This window comes from Lagopus muta, chromosome 18, assembly GCF_023343835.1.
Source record: "Lagopus muta isolate bLagMut1 chromosome 18, bLagMut1 primary, whole genome shotgun sequence".
In the NCBI taxonomy this organism is placed as follows: domain Eukaryota; kingdom Metazoa; phylum Chordata; class Aves; order Galliformes; family Phasianidae; genus Lagopus; species Lagopus muta.
The window spans coordinates 5174457-5192036 of NC_064450.1; the positions used below are offsets into that span (position 1 = coordinate 5174457).

The 17580-nt window shown below is 62.5% G+C and overlaps 3 protein-coding genes across 3 annotated transcripts; 1 reads left to right on the forward strand and 2 right to left on the reverse strand.

Annotated features, from left to right (window-relative positions):
* Nucleotides 1-15: 15 nt before the first annotated feature.
* TK1 (thymidine kinase 1) lies at nucleotides 16-2326 on the reverse strand. The gene is made up of 7 exons (XM_048965322.1): nucleotides 2009-2326; nucleotides 1728-1759; nucleotides 1540-1653; nucleotides 1364-1457; nucleotides 1181-1270; nucleotides 985-1104; nucleotides 16-866 (listed from the first exon to the last, which is right to left on the reverse strand). The coding sequence occupies exons 1-7, from the start codon at nucleotides 2324-2326 to the stop codon at nucleotides 708-710; spliced, it is 927 nt and encodes a 308-aa protein (XP_048821279.1). The 3' UTR covers nucleotides 16-707.
* Nucleotides 2327-2332: 6 nt separating this feature from the next.
* On the forward strand, nucleotides 2333-5722 carry AFMID (arylformamidase). Its single transcript, XM_048965311.1, has 11 exons — nucleotides 2333-2515; nucleotides 2610-2700; nucleotides 2831-2935; nucleotides 3005-3053; nucleotides 3247-3332; nucleotides 3406-3478; nucleotides 3813-3910; nucleotides 4176-4254; nucleotides 4480-4615; nucleotides 4997-5101; nucleotides 5265-5722. The coding sequence occupies exons 1-11, from the start codon at nucleotides 2486-2488 to the stop codon at nucleotides 5292-5294; spliced, it is 882 nt and encodes a 293-aa protein (XP_048821268.1). The 5' UTR covers nucleotides 2333-2485; the 3' UTR covers nucleotides 5295-5722.
* Nucleotides 5723-5815: 93 nt separating this feature from the next.
* On the reverse strand, nucleotides 5816-9169 carry LOC125702258 (uncharacterized). Its single transcript, XM_048965290.1, has 8 exons — nucleotides 9027-9169; nucleotides 8726-8850; nucleotides 8496-8579; nucleotides 8033-8121; nucleotides 7650-7835; nucleotides 7441-7578; nucleotides 7166-7358; nucleotides 5816-6999 (listed from the first exon to the last, which is right to left on the reverse strand). Exons 1-8 carry the CDS (start codon nucleotides 9167-9169, stop codon nucleotides 6668-6670), a joined length of 1290 nt encoding a protein of 429 aa, XP_048821247.1. The 3' UTR covers nucleotides 5816-6667.
* Nucleotides 9170-17580: the final 8411 nt, after the last annotated feature.

The following is a 17580-nucleotide window of genomic DNA, read 5'->3' on the forward strand; positions in this document are numbered from 1 at the left end:
GCCTAGGAGTCAGGCTGACAAGCCTTCCTTCTTCCCTCCTCCATTTAAAAACAAAACAAAAACAAAAAAACATGTATTTACAGCAAATTTAACAGCAAGCTAATTGGCTATACACAATTGTTAAGAGACTGCAAAGGGCCAGGCTGCTGCTCTGTGTCAGTTGAAGTTGTGCCACTGTTGCATAGAAAGGGAAGGGGCATCTCCTCAGGCTGTATTAAAAAGGAAGTGGCTTTCAGAAGCCAGGTTACTGTCTGCTGTCATAAGAAACCCAGAATTTAGCAGCAGCACACGGAAAAGGCTGTTTGCAGGCAAGTGACCTGGCTACCGGTGGCGAGTCTGAACATGTGCCAGGAGCAGGAGGGCAGACCAGGCAAGTTGTCAGTGCCCCACAGCCTGGGTTGGTGTGGCAGCTTTCCAGCATGTTTGTATGGCAGCATCAGTAATTAAATCTTTTTTCCACGTTCTGGGAAAGCAACTCCCTTTTAGTCAGACTCTGTTTTCAGCTCTCCCTGCCATCAGGTCCAGCTGATTGCCCTCCTTCCTGGCACTTGGAGCAGAGGAAGAGCAGCTTGGTTTGGCAGGTAGAGCTATGGCATTTAACAGTTTTGATAAAGGGGGGGGAAGCCAGATCTGAAGTCCAGGAGCTGCAACTTTTAGCTTCTTTCCTTGTATCCTCTCCCTCCCCCCCCCACACCGGAGTGCAGCAATCAAGAAGCAAAGATCTTCCGTGAGGCTGGCATATCCAGCTGCTTCACCTCCATGGGCACGTTCTCCTTGTTTTCTGACCCAAGCTGTTGAGGCCTCTTCTGGAAGTAGCAAGCTCGGCAGACAGAGTGGTATTTGTCTGCTCCTCCAATCACTTCAACCTATCAAGGAAATCAGAATGACTCTGCAGAGATCAGCTTACCTGAGAAGATCCTTTCTAGACTAGCAGAGCTGGCAAGGTGGAGCTGCTATAGTGCTTTGTGTTCCAAGGGAACTTACCTCCCTCTCTGCTCCCAGCCTCTTTGTGTAGGAGGCCTCTCGGTAGCACTCCATGCACACAGCGTTCAGCTTCACTACGCTCTCAGCCAGCGGGACCAGGTTCAGGATGCTCCCAAAAGCCTGCATCGAGACAGAGGCTGTATTGTTGGTTGAGGTTCCCAGTGCAGCTGCTGTACTAAAACTAAAGCATTTTTACCTTTCTCTGGAAAGTCCCATCAAGAGCAGCAACAATGATGGTTTTCCCAGCGTTGGCCATCTTTTCACAGAACTCCACAATGTCTGGGAACTACAAGAGGTACAGAAACAGCAGCTTCAGGAGGAAGAAAGAGCAATGCTCTGCTCCAGGTCTAGCAGTGCACACCCCAGGCCACACACTTACAAACTGCCCTTCATCGATGCCAATGACTGCAGAGCCCAGAGCCTCCTGGTACACATCCTTAAGGGCACAGGCAGGGCGGGCCTCCATAGTGTTCCTGAAGGGGAGCAGAAGGAGAGGATGAGCCAGGCAGCCCAGCCACAGGTCCACGGGCACAGATCCTCCTGCCCATAGCCCACCTGTCATGTGTGGAGACGCCGGTGGTGCAGTAGCGGGTGTCCTTGGCGTATTTTACCAGCAGACACCGGTACTGAGCAAGCTGGAAGCGCCGCACGCGCCGCATGAGCTCTGTGCTGCGAGAGCAGGAGTCAGCAGACCCAGCCACAGCCTGCTGCAGCCCAGCACATCCCATCCCGCCCCGCCTTACCTCTTCCCAGAGAACATGGGGCCGAAGATCACCTGGAGACAGAGCCACACGGTCAGTGATGAGGTGCCGGACCGCCATCGCCCCGCTGCAGCGCTTCAGCCCCCACCCGGCCCGGCACGGCCGCCCCGTCGCCCCGCACAGCCGCGGCACCGAACCATCCCCCGGCCCGGCCCTCCATTACCGGTGCCGCGCAGCCCCGGGACTCGGCATCCCCTCGCAGCGGACCCGGCCCCACCAATCCCGGCTCCGCCCGCACCCAGCGGCCCCGCCCCGACCGGTACCTGGATCTGCCCACGCGGGCGGCTGGGTGAGCCGGGATGCACGCCGGGCACGGTCAGACAGCTCATGGCCGCGCAGCTGTTCACAGACAGACCGACCGACCGACCGACTGACCGACTCACAGCCCGCGCGCGCGCCACCGGACCGGCCAATCCGCGACAGCCTCGCGCCCATGGATCGCCGCCGCCGGCCAATCCGAGCAGAGTTATCCCCGCAGCGCCGACCAATCCGGGCGCAGGCGGGAGAATTCTCATTTCTCGCCGCGCTTCCGCAGAGCGAGCTGCTTTCCCGGCGTGCTCCGCGCGAGGCTCTGGCGTCATCGCTTCGTCCGCTGGGTCAGAGGCCTCAGCTCGGCCCCGCTGCCCGGCCCCGCTGCCCGGCCTGACCCGACACCCGGCGGCCAATGGCCTGAGGGGCGGCCCCGCCCAGTGCCCCGGCCCGGCCGCCAGCGGCAGCGGAGCTGGGTGGTTGAAGAGAAGATGGGACGGTGGCAGGACATGGATCTGGAGGTGCGGGGCGCGGGGTCTGGCTGGGCTGAAGCCTCCTCCGGTGCCCCGGGTCCGGCCGCCCCCTCCATGCAGCCCCGCGTCCGTGTGCCCGCAGGAGCTGGAGGAGCAATACTCGCCCAGCCGCTGGTCCCGCCGTATGGACAGCGAGAGCGTCATCCAGGCCCACATCGATGTGATGACCGCAGGTGGGGGGGCGCGGCCGGGCCCGGCGGGCGGCACCGAAGTGGGCACGGCCCCAACCCGGGCCTGCAGAGCTCAGCACGGAGCTGCGGTGCTGCGTACGGCCTGCGGGATGATTCTCCCCCGGCCCCACAGGAACGCAAAAGGCCCAGGCTGCTTCACAGACCTCGCTGCATGTCCCCTATGGAGATGGGGATGGGGAGAAGCTCGACATTTATTTTCCTGCGGACTCTAAAGAAAGTAGGTGGTGAGCGCGGTGACTGGGGGGTGAGGTCATGTCTGTGTGCTTACCTGTGCTGTGCTGTGCAGCTTTCCCGGTCTTTGTCTACATCCATGGTGGATACTGGCAGTGCTTGAGGTAAGACAGACTTCTGATATGGGCTCCCTCGAGAAGGGAGCTCCCAGGACTCCTTTACATCTTCCTTCTCTAGAGAACAACACTAAACCCAGACTTTGGTATCCTGGACCCAATGGCCATCCCAGCCAGCTCCATGAGGACATCTATCTGTCCCCTGGAGCTCGGCAGCTTCTCTCTCTCCGCCCCCCCACAGTAAGGACGCATCAGGTTTCGCAGCCCCTGCGCTGCTGTCGCAGGGCATTGCAGTGGTGGCCGTGGATTATGACATCGCTCCCAAAGGTAGGCAGGGCCCAACGGGGGGCATGACTTCCCCCGATGGCCTGGTGCCCATCTGGCTCTGCACTCTGCTCAGGTCACATGGATGCAATGGTGCTCCAGGTGCGGCGCAGCCTTGCCTTCCTGGTGAAGCAATACCACAGGATCAGGTGGGCAGCATGCAGTGCCTGGTGTCCCTGTTTCCTGTGCCAGCAGCCTCTACTGCTTCTGTCTGGTCTCAGGCAGATTGTGTCCCTGTTGCTCCCTGGGTGGATTATTGCATGGGGGTGGCTGTGACAGAAACAGAGTGGAGAAGCCCTGAGTTATGATTAAGACCTCAGTGCCTTGGTGCAGCACCACTGACTGCAATCCTTTCTCACTGTACAATGGCTCAGTTGGTGGACTGGGAAATATGGCCAGTCTGCAGCTCCTGGGGCACTGCAACTGGGATGTCCCCAGCATGTGACGCGCTCTTTCTTCGTGCTTATGGCTCTTTCTCTCTAGGGGTATTTACTTGTGTGGGCACTCGGCAGGGGCTCACCTGGCAGCCATGGTCTTGTCCACAGACTGGACAGAATTTGGAGTGGTTCCAGATATCAGAGGTAGTGCCTTTAGAGACCCCTGTTCTGGAGGGCTGGTGTTCAGCACCAGGGGGCTGCACCCGGGCATCTTCCGCTTTACTGTTCTGCAATCTGTTAAGCTGATCACTTGCTTCAGCTGGTTGCATCTTGCATGTCCTGGGGGAAGAAGAATCTGAGCTCCTGGTGCAGCCCAGCAGCCTCCCTCTATTGCTCTAGAGCCATGGGGACTTAGGCATGAGGAGGCCTGAACTGCAGAGCCACTCACCCACCACATCTGTGTTTGCAGGAGCTGTTCTGGTGAGCGGTGTGTATGACCTGGAGCCCCTTCTGCACACCTACGTGAATGATGCACTGAACATGAGCCTGTGAGTCCGTCTGCGGTAGGGACAGCATGTGGAAAAGGGCACGGGCAGCTTGTGAGCATGTGTGGCTTTGGTCAGCACAGCCTGTGGGCAAACACCAGCAGCTTTGCAGCCTGCTCTGCCCATGCATGCAGGCCCTGCACCCTCTGTCTTGCTGGTGCATGCTGCTGAGGGTGTGGGGGTGCACACAGGCACACACTGGCTGTCACTGCAGTGTCTCCTCCCCAGGGAAGTGGCCCAGAGGAACAGCCCCATCCTGTGTGTCCCACAAGCAGTGCCTGTGGCTGCATCCTGTGAGGTGCTTGTGGCTGTGGCCCAGCACGACTCCCCGGAGTTCCGCAGGCAGTCACAGGAGTACAGCCAGGTGAGCTATGCAGGGATGCTGTGTGGGCTGCCCTACTTAGACCTGCTCTGCACCCTCTGCAAACCCTTAAGCGGGCTCTGGCTTGGAGATTTCTGAGCTGGTAATGCAGAGCTGCAAAGAAGAGAGTGGGGCTGGCTGCACTGCTGAATCAGGACTGCCTCCTGCTTTGGGAAGGTGCCTCTTCTTGCCATTGGGCCCAGCTCTTTCTTCAAGTCAGCTCTGATGATGAAGAGCTCACGTGCTGTATCAGAGTAGTATTTCTGCTGCTGATGTGATGACCACCCTCATCAGGGGAGAATGCTGGTCCTTGCTGAGCCACTGCTCGTGCTGTGCTGTGGGGCCCAGCTGGGGTTCCCCCTGCCAGCACTGATCTGTCCACAGGCTCTGCGCTTAGCTGGTTGGTCTGTCTCTTTGTTGGATCTTGCCAGCGTGGATCACTTTGACATCATTGAGAAGTTGTCAGAGGAAACTTATGTCCTCACTCAGGTAAGGGGGAGAGGCTCTCTCCTGCAGCCACCACCTTTTGCTGTCCTGAGTACAGCTCAGAGCTGCCAGGCCGGGAGGGAGGGCAGTTGCAATGGGTGTTTTCCCCCAGCGTGAGGCGCTGTGGGGCCAGGCACCATTCACAGCATTCGGTTCCTCATCCCAGGTGATTCTGAACATGATTGCGAGAGCTTGATGACATGTTGGAACAAACTGGAGATGGAAACCTCAGCCCTGTGCAGTGACAGACAGCCTTCATGCACTCTGCCCTGTGCTTGTCCTTGTTTTCTCTTTCCAGCCCATTGGGGCCCCTGTGGCACACATCAGTTACTGCTCCAAGATAACATTTTTGGTTCTGTAAGGGGCAGATGAGCCTCCACTGCTCCTCCCAGCCTGCCAGCAGCATGCCCTCACAGCAGGAGAGCTCCAGTTAGCACAGGCGAGTGTCAGTGATGATATTCCTTCATTGAGGTGTTCCTGTGCTTCGTGGATGTTCTCTGAGCTGGACCATCTGTGGTGAGCAGAGCTGACTGCCTGCTGTGGGTCTGTCTGCTGACTGGATGTTGAAGTTTGTTCCTTGAAGCTGCTAATTGCCAATACAAAATAAAATAGGAATAAGTGCTGCCTGGGTGGAAATCTTGGGAACGTGTAACTGTGCTCAGCTATTGAGCATACTTAGCTGATGCATAGAGAAGCTGCTCTGTGGCAGAGTTTGGGTCCTGAGGAGGGCAGTTCTGTGCCAGGCAGTAGGGAGAGCACCACTCAGCTCTTTGTGCACATGGGACAGAGGGGCCCTGCAGCAACACAGCCACTGTCACAGGGTGCAACAGCAGCAGTTACAGGAGCTGCCTGCAGGCAGGCAGAGCTGTGCCTGGGACAGCCCTGGTCAGACAGGAGCTCTGCTGCTGGGAAGTAGCCCTGTTCCTGTGTCTGGGAGGCACCTGCATGTTCTCAGGAGCACTTCTCCTTCCATGGAGACCTCCAGGCCTTGGCAGCATCCGTGCTGCAGAGTAAGGGGAGGAGCATCTTTGGGGGAAAAAAAACATTCTGCATTGCCAAAAAATGTTTATTTAGACCTCAGTTGCCTCACTAGACCAGTAAGAACTGTGCTGAGCACAGAAGGCTGCAGAGAACTCTTCCTGCCCTGCTGCTCCTGTGCAGCATGACCCAGAGGCCCTGGATGCTGCTTGTCCTGCTTTGGCTGTGTGGTGTGGGCCGTGGCAGTCCCAGCTGCTGTGGGCTGAGGACTGGAGTGCTTGGGATGGCGCATGCTGGATGGAAAGTGGCCTTGGCATGGCCAGGCTGGTGGTGTGAGCTGTGGGCACGTCTGGGAAAGAAATTGCCCCAGGAGGTGTGGTGCTCTTTTGGGAAGCTGTGAACTGCGGTCTCCCTAGGGTTGGGCTTGCATGCTGGCTTGCAGGGGTGGAGATGGTGCTGCAGCTGGTTGGGAACATGCCTGGAGCACGCTGTGGGAGGTCCCAGCCCCTTTGCCAGCAGCTGCCCCAGCCCACATGCTTGCCTGCTGCAGCCCAGCAGGGATGGCTCTCCCACGGGGCTGGGAGGAGGCACTCAGTGCTCTCCTGTGCCACGAGGACCGGGGCCCCGGCCCTGGGCCAGCTTCTCCTGACACTTTCTGGCCACAAAGCCCAGCTTGTTCAGAGCGAGCTCAGTGTCATGGGCTGAGACATCACAGTGCCAGACCGCACGGACAGTGTGCTCCGACCAGGGGAACAGCAGGACGCTGACAGTGCAGCCCGTCTCAGCCAGCTCCTCCTCGCTCACTGCCTGCAGGTATGTGCAGAGCTCTGCTGGGGGCAGCCCCTTCACTTCCACCATCACGATGTTCGTCTCTACAGCCGCCAGGCTGACAGAGCAAAGAGGCGAGTTCAGCTCCTGGATGCCTGTGGAGGTGCAGGCTGTCAGGCTGCCAGCTCAGTGCTCCAGCAGGAGGCTGCTCAGGCACTGCCGTCCATCCGCAACAGGACCCGGCTCTGCAGCTGCGCACCGAACCTGCAGGGGAGCGAGTTTATGCTGAGGGCACCAAATGTCCCGAGGAAGCTGAGTTACCTTGAGCGAAGCGGCGGGCGTTGTCGTGGTCTCTGCGCAGTGTTTCCTCTGCCTGCTCCAATCCGACGCGGGCAGCAGCCGCCAGCACGCCCGCCTGCCTCATCCCTCCTCCCAGCAGCTTCCGCACCCTCCAGGCCTCCGCCACAAATGCCCGGCATCCGGCAAGCACTGCCCCGGCCGGGGCACCCAGGCCCTGCAGATCCAGGAAGGTGGTGTGAGCGCTGCCCGCAGCCTGAGCACCGTGTCCCCACCCCAGGCTCCCTGTGTGAACTCACCTTGGAGAAGCAAAGGGACACGGAGTCGCAGTGCTGGGTGATGTGGGCCGGCTCCACGGCCTGGGCCACCGCTGCATTCATCAGCCGTGCTCCATCCATGTGCACCCGCAGCCCGTAGCGCTCAGCCAGCAGGCGTACCTGGGTGGGGGCGCAGCTGCTGTGAGCTGTGCTGTGCCGTGAGGACCCCCAGCCCCGCCGGCAGCTCCCACCTGCTGCAGGTAGGTGAGAGGCAGCGCCCGGCCGCCTGCTGAGCTGTGCGTGTTCTCCAGGCAGATGAGCTCGGGGCGGGGGTGGTAGCGGCTGCCATGGGCCTCACGGATGGCCAGCTCCAGCTGCTCCAGATCCAAAGTACCGTCAGGAAGGTCTGACAGAGCCTGTGAGTGGACCCCTGCGACCTGCGCAGGCAGCAGAGCTGGAGGGAGGTTGCCCTGCCGTCTGTTGTCCCTCAGTCTCCAGTCCATCAGCCCCAGTCGTGGCTCGGGTGATGTTGTCACTGACCCGAAGGGGACCTTCCTGCTGCCAGAGGAGGGCAGCAGCAAGCCGCTGTTTGCCCTGGGGCATCCCCTCACTTCCCCAGCAGCGCAGCACCCACCTGTGCAGCCCCGCCGTGCTCATAGACGTGCAAGTGGGCCTGGGCACCCAGCAGCAGCTGGGCCCCTCTGCGCTGGCAGTGGCACATCACTGAGGGAAGAGGGGAGCGAGCACAACGTGTGAGTGTGGGGCTGGGTGCCCCCCCCCCCCCCCCGGCAGGAAGGGGGTCACTCATCTGCAGTGGGTAGAGGGAGAATGGCCCCAGAGTGGTGTTGCAGTGCCACAGCTTTCATGTGCATGGGGCTGAGTGTGATGCAGGGTCTGCTCCTGGTGGAGGTGCGGAAGCTGCCGCTCCCCCAGCTCTCCTCTGCAGCCATTAGGGTGGAAAGCATAGCAGCTTTTTGAGCAGGACCAGGACTCTCCCAGAGAGGTCTGGGACTGCTTGTACATTCTCCATCCTTTGCTGGGGGGCCATGAACCAACCCCAGCGATGTAGGGCAGGGAGAGCAGCACTGGGTACTCACCTGCAATGAGGTTTGCCATTGTAGCCGTGGGTACAAAAAGGGCATCCTCCATTCCCAAGATCCTCGCAGCCAGCTGCTGCAGCTCTGAATAGAGGAAACGTGCAGAACAAGGGTGGGAAAAAGGTCTGCACTACAGCCATAAGTGCTCCATACGTCTCCTCCCCAGCACAGCCTTTGGCTCGGCCCGGGGGGTGTGACAGTGCAGCAAGGGCTGCCGGCCGCGCGCTCACCGTTGACCGTGGGGTCTTCGCCGTAGTCGTCGTCCCCCACGGCGGCCCGGGCCATGGCACTGCGCATAGCGGGGCCGGGCTGCGTGACGGTGTCGCTGCGCAGATCCACCACGTGCTGCGGGCGCCTGCGGGGACAGCGAGCGAAGGGGTGGTCCGTGCTGCTGGGGAGGGGCTGCCCACCCCTGACCCCCTTTTCCCCCCCCGCTGCGCCGAACCGAACCCGAACCGCCACCTCTTCCTGCCCCGGGAACAGCACCCCCCCCCCCCCCGAGTGGGGCCCGGCCGCGACCTCCGCACGCACCCAAGCGCCGCTCCGCCCCGCAGCGACCCCGCGCCGCCCCCGGTCCCGCCGTCCCCCGCCATGGCCGCGCCGCCGCGGCGGGACCCCGCTCCGTGCAACAGCGCCCGGCGGAGCGCAGCCCCCGCGCCCCGCGCCGCCAGCATCGCCGGGACCGCCGGGACCGCCGGGACCGCCCCGCCGCAAGGGCTCCCGGGGCACGTAGTCCACTCCGGGATCGGGCCCGGCTCCTCTGCCCGCGGCCGTGCTCTCCCCCCGGCGGGGCCGCGGCGTGGCAGCACACCGAGCCCGCGGCGGGGTCCCCGTCCCAGCTCTCCCGTGGGCGCTGCCGAGTGCAGCCGGTCGCCCCGCTGCTGCCGCTCGGGACTCCGAAAGGACCCCGGGGCACCCGCCCGCAGCACCCTCCCCAGCCCACGCCTCTGTGCCGGGGGCAGGCTGGGGCTGAGGGCAGGCACCGTTCGGTGCAATGTGCTCAGCGTGCCCCGGCCCCGCTGGCAGATCCCGGGGAGCACAGGGCTGCCAGCCCCTGGCCGGCCACGTGCTGCGGCTCTGCGCGCACACGGAGCTGCGCATTCAATGGCGATGGCTGCTGCTGCGCTGCTGACGGGAAAGGCACGGAGTGACCTTTGCTGATGGGAATCGGCTCCAGCTTCTGGCTGCATCTGCCCTGCAAACAGCTGACACGCGGTCCTGTGGCACTGCCGGGTGCTCGCGGCTTGGGGCCGTGCTGGTGTCAGCTGTGGGCAGTGCTGCGATGCTCAGCACTTTTTCCTGGCACTGAGAAGGGGGATCCGTGGGCATCTGGCTGCTGGCATCAACCCGTGTGGTGCACAATGGAGCACGTGCACAGAATGGCAGTGAGACCCCCGCCTCATCCCATCGGGCAGGAGGCCACACATGGGATGCTGTGCAGGACGGAGCCGTCCTTCAGGGAGCACCCTGTAGCACTCAGCAGCTTCCAGCCAGCGCTGGGGGTTGGGTGCAGGTGTCCATCCCTCCCCTTGCACCTCCCTGTGCCATGTCCCCAGTGCACTGCCCGTGCTGCCGCTGCCCTTTTCCTTCATCGCCCGACTCCAGGCCCTGCATTGCAGCCCCCACAGCCCCCGGCTCAGTGCAGCTGTCACCCTGCCGATGAGTGAGCCATAAACAGTCCTTCACGGAGACGTTTTTCACACACAGGGCCACATGTTAACAGTTTTTCTTTATTTACTGCCTCCATTTCCTCTTTGTTCCAGGAACTTGTCCTCCAACTTCAAGCCGCTCATGATTAGGCAAAAAGGCCTCTAATCTCCCCGATCTGATTTACCGTCACTGAGAGCAGGCGCTTCCCGTTACTGGCCCTGGACCTGGGAGCAGGGCCGGCCGCACTCTGCCGGCTCCCCGCGCCTCTCCTCCCCGAGGCTCCCCTGCCGCACACGCTGCCTTCCCAGCAGCTTCCTCTTCCAGTAAGCGTGGGGCAGCCTGGGGCTGGGGAGCGCAGCCGTGGCTGTGGGCAGGGGACCGCATCGCGCCCTGCTGCTGCTCCTGGCACGTGGCAGCTCCATGGCAGCCGCTGCGTGGCGAGGCTCCTCGGCAATGCCCGTGTCCCATGAGCTTCTGGGGCTCTGCTTGTGGTGCTCTGTGGCCCTGGGTACCTGGAGACCCTGGGCGGTGGGCTCATGGCCACATATGGGGATGAGCCGAGGCCGCAGATACATGTGCAGCATGGGGACCACTGGTGCCTGGCGGGTGGCCAGGGGGCTCGGTGGGAATGGGCCGTGAGTGACTCCCACCTGGCAGCCCTGTCCCCACAGCTCCCAGCCCCGCTGAGCATGTGGCCGCTGCGGGCTGAGCTCACGCTACTAAGGTGCCTCCCCGAGGCTAAAATTAGTTGCTGAGCCCTGGCTGAGGAACGGAGCCCGCATCCCGCTGGGGAGGATCGGGTTTCCCTACGCCTCCCCCTGCCACGGGAGCTGGCAGCCGCCGGGGCGATTCCCGGAGCCGGGCCGGGCTCCCCCCTGCCTCCGGCCCCACAGGCAGCTCCAGGCGCAGCCGGGTCTCGGCGCCGTGCCTATGCCCACGGCGGTGCTGTCCCGGCCCCTTCCCGCCCCAGCTCTGGGAGGTAGGGGTCTGGGGGCCACGGCTTCAGCACGTCGTCCCCCCCAGCAGGTCTCTGAGGTGGGGGCTCCCCATTTGCTGCCCTGCTCCAACTGAGCTCTTAGCACTGTGGCTGAGGATGGGTCCCACAGTGGGGCCGCTGTGGGGTTTGGGTGGCGTGAGGCTCTGGTTTGGGACTGGCGCTGCTGCAGCTATGCAAGCTGTGGGATGTGCTATGCAGGGCTGCAGTGTGCCGGGCAAGGAGGGCTGGCCGCAGAGCCTGTCAGGGACTGGAGCCCCGGCCATGTGCTCAGGGTGTTTTCCTCCGGCGCTGCCTTGGCCCCGTGGCCTCGCCGTGTGCTCTGCGGGGTGTGATAACTCATCCCGTGTGCTGGAGCCCGCCGGCCTGGAGGGCCCTGCTTGGATCTGGTGGGCAGGGAAAGCACAAGTATCAATCATTCCCAAGCTGTGGGAACCGTGGAGCCAAGTGATTTCCTACTGTCGGGAACTGCAGAGCGATGCCTGGAAGCGCTGGGACGTGCTGGGCTCCTGGCTTAGCCAGCCTCGGGACAGCCAGGCCTCGGGCATGCAGTGCTGCACTGTGCTGCACTGTGCCGAGTGGTGCCGTGCTGTACTGTACCGTGCCATCTGCTGCTGTGCCATCTGCTGCTGTGCCATCTGCTGCTGTGCCATGTGGTGCTGTGTGATGCCGTGCTGTGCCATGCTGTGCCATGTGATGCTGTGCCATATGGTGCCGTGCCATATGGTGCTGCACCGTGCCATGTAGTGCTGCGCTGCCACCTGTGCCACGTCGGTTCAAGCTCTTCGGGGCACTCCAGCAGCTGCTTACACGTGCAGCACCCAACGAACCAGAACCCAGAGCCAACCTGGCGCTGGGGGAGCTCCCGGCAGCGCCCATCCCATCCCGGCATAGCGCGACCGTTCGTCACCAGCGCTCTCCCCCAGGGCACCGCTGCCGTGCCGAGGCCGGTTCCTCCCGGTGGAACGGTCCCAGGGCTGGGCTGGGGCAGCCCCGAGCCGCTGCGGACGGGGAGCCGGGCCCGGCGGGGGCTGCGCGGGAGGGGCCCGGGGGGGCTCCGGCGATGCCTCGTTCGGCCGCCCGCCGGACTGCAGCCGCCCCGCGCCGGGCGCCCCATCCAACCTGCCGGCCGCGGGGCCGCCCGGTGACCCCTCCCTCCGCCGGCAACAACTTTTCCAGTAAAACCACTGCAGAAATCCCGGCTTCCCGACAGGCCCGCCCCTTGGCTGCCTTGGGGGGGTGGGGGCCGCGCTGCGCTTAACCCTTCCCAGGCGGGCGCAGGTGGGAGCGCGGCGGGCGGCGGGCGGGGGGCCCGGACCGGGCGCAGCCCCTGCAGCGAGCGGGGAGCTCCGAAGCAGCTCCGGTGCCCTCCGGTTCCAGCCACGGGGTGTTGGGGAAGAAGAGACAGCGGTGTCACCGCGGGAGGAGCGCACGGGCCCGGTCCCGGGGAGAACTTCGAGTCCCATCCGAGGGTTCACGGGGAGCGGAGGGATGGCAGTGCCCGCGCGGGTGATGCAGCTGTGCGCTGGGATCCCTGCACGTGGATCCCGGTCGGCCTTGCACCGCTATGTTTGCACTGCGATGTGTTTCCCTTCCCAAAGTGTTGCTGACGCCGCGGGAGGAGGGACTCAGCCCCACACACGGCATCAGGAGCCGGGCGTGGGCTGGGAGGGATGCCCGAGTCCGAGGGGACCCGAGCACGGCCCCATCCTGCGGGATGCAGGGCACCCAGCGCTCCCCAGCGCTTCTTTCTGGGGTGCAGCCTGAACCCTGAGGGCTGCATCAGCCACCACTGTGGTTCGGGAGGTGTGGGGCAGCTGAGTGAAGATGGGGAGAGGAGCCCACTGCAAGGTGGGCACAAGGTGCTGTCTCAGTCCTGGAGGAGAGGATGCAGTGGGAATTGTCAGCACGTGAATGGATTTGGGATGTGTCCTGTGGTGATGAGCAGTGCGGGCAGCATCAATTCCCATCACACCTGATCCCTGCTGCTGGGAGTGGCGGACAAGTGTGAGCAGTGTGGATGGGCAGGCAGGCAGCCTGGCTGGCACCAGCCTCAGCCCCAGTGTCCTGGGCAGCTTCTCCAGCTGAGGGTCTTGGCTGGGCAGGGCACCCAAGGAAGCAGGGTGCTGTGTGGGGCTCAGTGGTGCTGGCTGCCTGTTGTGCCCTGCCTGCTGCCAGCCCCAGCCCCACGCCGGCTGCTGTGCCGGCCCCGCCAGGGCTGAGGTAAGTGCTGTAATTGTTTTCTCTGTGGCCCTAGATGAATAATTGAGAGGTCTTTGAGGAGAATTAATTAGCCCGTTTATTGGCAGTAAATGCTTTTCTCCAGATGATGAAATAGATCCTGCGCCACACATGGGGCAAGCGGATGCAGGCTGCTGAGGCTGCTCAGCAGAGTGCTGGTGCCAGGGCTGTGGGATGGCCGTGCTGCTGCCCTGTCCCTGCCCCAGGACAGTGGTGGTACCCGTGCTTCCTCACACAGCCTCATGCAGACCCTTGTGCCTGGTGCCTGCTGTGCTCTGTGCAGGGACACCAAGGGGCAGGAGGCTCTGCCTGGAAGCTCCATCCGTGCTGTTCTGCACCAGAGACCGGAGACAAAGTGCAATGAGCCACAAGGGTGCAGAGGAAAGGAGCCGTGTGCTGTGCCCCCGTGGCTTGCGCTGCCTCCAACCCTCCAGGGGCTCCCACTCTGCACAGCCCATGCTGCGTTCCCTGCTGCCTCCTTCCTTGTGGCTGCCCCAGGCTGTGCCAGCTGGGCCCGAGGCTTGCATCTCCTCCACCTCTTCTCTCCCCGGGGTGTGAGGGGAAGGGCCATGCATGGCCAGAAATGCTTAAACAAGGATTTCCTTGTTGCTGCATGAGCTGTTTGCCTTGCTCCCAGGCCAGCCGTTAATGAGGTTTGGCAGGAGGCACTGGCAGCCCCAGCCATCGGATTTCTATAAATCAACCTGGTGCTAATGCACGGGGCTGGCTGGGGCTGCTCAGCCTCAGGGCGCGGGTTTGCAGCCCATGGGCTGGTGGGTGCTGCCTGCTGGGAGGGGACCCGTGCACAGCCTATGGGGCCAAGGCTGCTCTGCCCTGTGAGGGTCAGTGCTGTCTGTGGGCTTGGGACAGCCAGATGAGCCCTTTTGGGTTTGGGGGAATGTTGGAGTCAGCAGCCCCAGAGGTGACTGTGGGGGGACCATCTGGCTGTGAGCAGCTCCTGGGAGAGATGTAGGCAGTCCCTGGACATGGAGCATCCTGGAAAGGCAGATGGGGAGAGAGCCGTGGCTTCCCAGCAAAGCAGGAGTGGCCCCTTCAGCCATTTGTTTCCAGGAAAGTGTAAAACAAAATAAAGCAGTTCCCCATGGCCAAAGTCCTGCCGTGTCCTGGTCCTCGCCCCTCACCTCTCTTCTTGCAGAGACCAGAGAGATTGCTGTGTGCTCAATGCCACTGGGGCAGGGGGATGGAACGGGCATGGCTCAGCCCCACGTGCACCCTGTTGTGGGGTCAGGGCCTTGCGGTTGGTGTGGTGGCAGTGCACTGCCCATACACCCCATGTATGATGCATGCCCAGCATCCCCCTGCCCTGGGTACCTCAGACATGCAAAGCAGGGCAGGCAGAACACCAGCCCTCCAACCCAGGCAAAACACCAGGCAAAAAACCAGAAGCAGTGCTGCAGCTGTGGCTGGTGGCCATTGCCACAGTCCATGACCACTGCTGGGAAGCACCACCGTGCCCACAGGGCCCTGCACATGGGCCACTTGCACCAGGGCTGCCTGCAGCAGATGTGCTGTTGCAGCAGCCAACGCAAGGTGGTACCAGGGATGCAAGTCTGCAGCACTGGGCCGCGTCCCCAGCATGGCAGGAGCTGATCTGTATGGAATGGGGCACTTGGGAAGGTGCATCCCTATGCAGGCTGCTCCTGGAGCGTGTCACCCTCCAGCAGCTCTTTGTCCAGGAAGGGAGATGCCAGGAAGCAGGATGTTATCTCTGCTTCCCCACAGCAATGTACTCATCTCTGGGATGATCAGGGCTGCTTGCTCTTCTCATCTTGGGTTGCTTTTGTTTCTTTGGGACCTGTCTCTGTCTCTCTGGGCAGCTCTCCAGTAGCTCCTGCCAGCTTTGCACAGCCATGTTTGCCAGCGCCCTCTCTCCAGCTGGAGCTCCTTGGTGCCCCCACTCACCTGATGCCCACACGTTGTCCCCAAGGTGGATGGGCTCAGTGCAGGTTGGGGATCGCAGCGCTCCCCACAGATGCCAGGGCAGCACTGGGGATGCCTGGCAGGAGAGGAGGCTGGGATGAACCCATGTGGGCACGTTCTGGAGAATGGAAATGGGGACATGCGTAGTGGTCATGGGGCTGGGGGCAGCTGCGTTGCTCCTGCAGCCCTGTTACTGTAAAGCTGTCTTAGAGGAAGAGCCGCCAGTCTCAAAGGTGATGTTTCAGTTCCTGCTCTGAGTGTATTTCCCTCTTTATCGAGAAACCCCTTTGCTCTCACTGGGAAGGAGTTTCTGCAACGTGTAGAAACTGAGAAAAACCCACATCCACACGGCCCCGCCGCCCACCTGGGCTCAATGCATCAGCTCTCGTGGGGGCACCCAGGGGTTCTGCAGGGAGCTGCCCCCGACTGCAGCCTCCACTGCTCCCATCACCCACGGTGCCACCGACTGCTGGGTGGAGGGGGAACGCTGCTGGGACTGCGGCTCCACTGCAGCTGGGGCTGAACACTTCCCCTTCCCTCAGCACCTGCTTGTGAGTGCAAGTGCAGCTGAGGGGCCCTGAACCGTGTCTATCTGCTGAGATGACAGCAAACAGCTGTCAGAGCAATACTGGGCGCGGGCAGTGCCGGTGAGCCCAGGACTCCGCCTGCGGCTGGGGCAGCGGGGGGGGGGGGGGGGGGCAGGGGCACCTGCACCACAATGAGAAGCCAGGCAGGGGGTGCCCATAGAAGGGCTGTGCCCCGCAATAGTGCTGCAGAGGTGGCCACAGGAGCAGGGGAGCATCGCACATGTGGGCGGTGGGAACAGGAACCTCCTGCATGGGCGGTTGTGCAAGGAGCAGGGACACACTCCGCATGTTGGTTCGCACACACCCAGGGAGGGCACGGGCTGTGACTTCCCTCTGGCCGTTTCGAAATTCCACCGCTCTTACAGAAAAGCCCCTGGGCAGAATTCCTGCAATGTGTGATTCATCCCGCCAAGCTGGAAGCAATGACTGCGCCTCTCCAGTAAACCCTCTTCAGCAAAGCAGATGAAAGGGGCAGCGAGTGCTGCTGAGCCCTTGTTATCACCAGAACCAGATGTGGGGTGATGGGGCTGCCCTCAGCCCCTGCTGGCATCATTGCATTGGCACAGCTGGGGACAGCAGCCGGGGTGCTGAGGGACCATAGGTGCTGAGTACTGGGTTCCCTTCTGCTCTCATCCACCTGCAGTCCAGCTGCATGTCCCGTTTGCCATGGCAAGGACTGCACCAGGTGCTTCGGTGGGACCGTGAGGGCACTCGGGACAGCCCCTTCCAGGAAGCGTGTGCAAGGGCAGCCAGACTGCAGAGTTCCCGACAGCAGCTCTGGTTTTAATAACAGCAAATCAATGGATGCCCGATTCCGGCCAGAGCAAACCCCTGCTGCCTCCTTTCCAGGGCCTCCCGGGCAGGTGGCTGCTGCAGGGGCAGGGACATGGGATGGGAGTGCAGACCCTGCACCTCTGCGTTTCCCGATGCCCGAAGGCCCCACGTTCCTCAACCCCCGATGCTCACTGCTCCCCAGCTCTGCAGCTTCACTGCGTGTGGGGGTCCTGGCAGCCCCTGTGCCCACCCTGTGCCCATGCAGGTGCTCCCTGCGGGCTCTGCTCTGCCCTGGGCACTTCCAGCTGCTCCCAGCTGCTCGCCTGTCTCCAGCCCCGAGCTGTGATTCAGCCCTCCTTCCCCGCGGGGTTTGCACAAACCTTTCTGGTCTCTTTGTGCTTGTTTTGAGAACAGATTAGTCATGGTTCTTAACTGGCTTCCAGCAAACTGCACAACGGCACCATGGAAAAATGAGAACAGCAAAGTGATGACTCAGCAGGGCTCGTGCTCCTGTCCCCTGGGTGGCAACTGCCCCCCGCTCCTGCATGGCCCTGGGGACGGCAGGGGACCACCCAGCAGGCACAGCTGGGTGGGCAGTGCAGGAAGGGCAGCCTGGGGGGCATCGCTGAGCCCCCCTCTGAGCCCAGCGTATGTGGGCTCCCTGGCTCCCTGCTGGTGTCTCGCTGCCCTCCTTGGGACAGCTGAAGCACCTTGCTCTCCTGGAGCACGCTTCCCACTCCTGCAGGGCCATGGCCCCTCCTGGCTGGTACCTGTGCACCAGGGCTGGGTGATAGGAACTCCTGGGGCGGGCCCTTACCGTACCTCACACCTCTCTGTGCAGCCCTTTATTGCCCAGCCTTGGCCGGCTGCCTGGAGGCACGGCGTGCTGCCAAGTCTC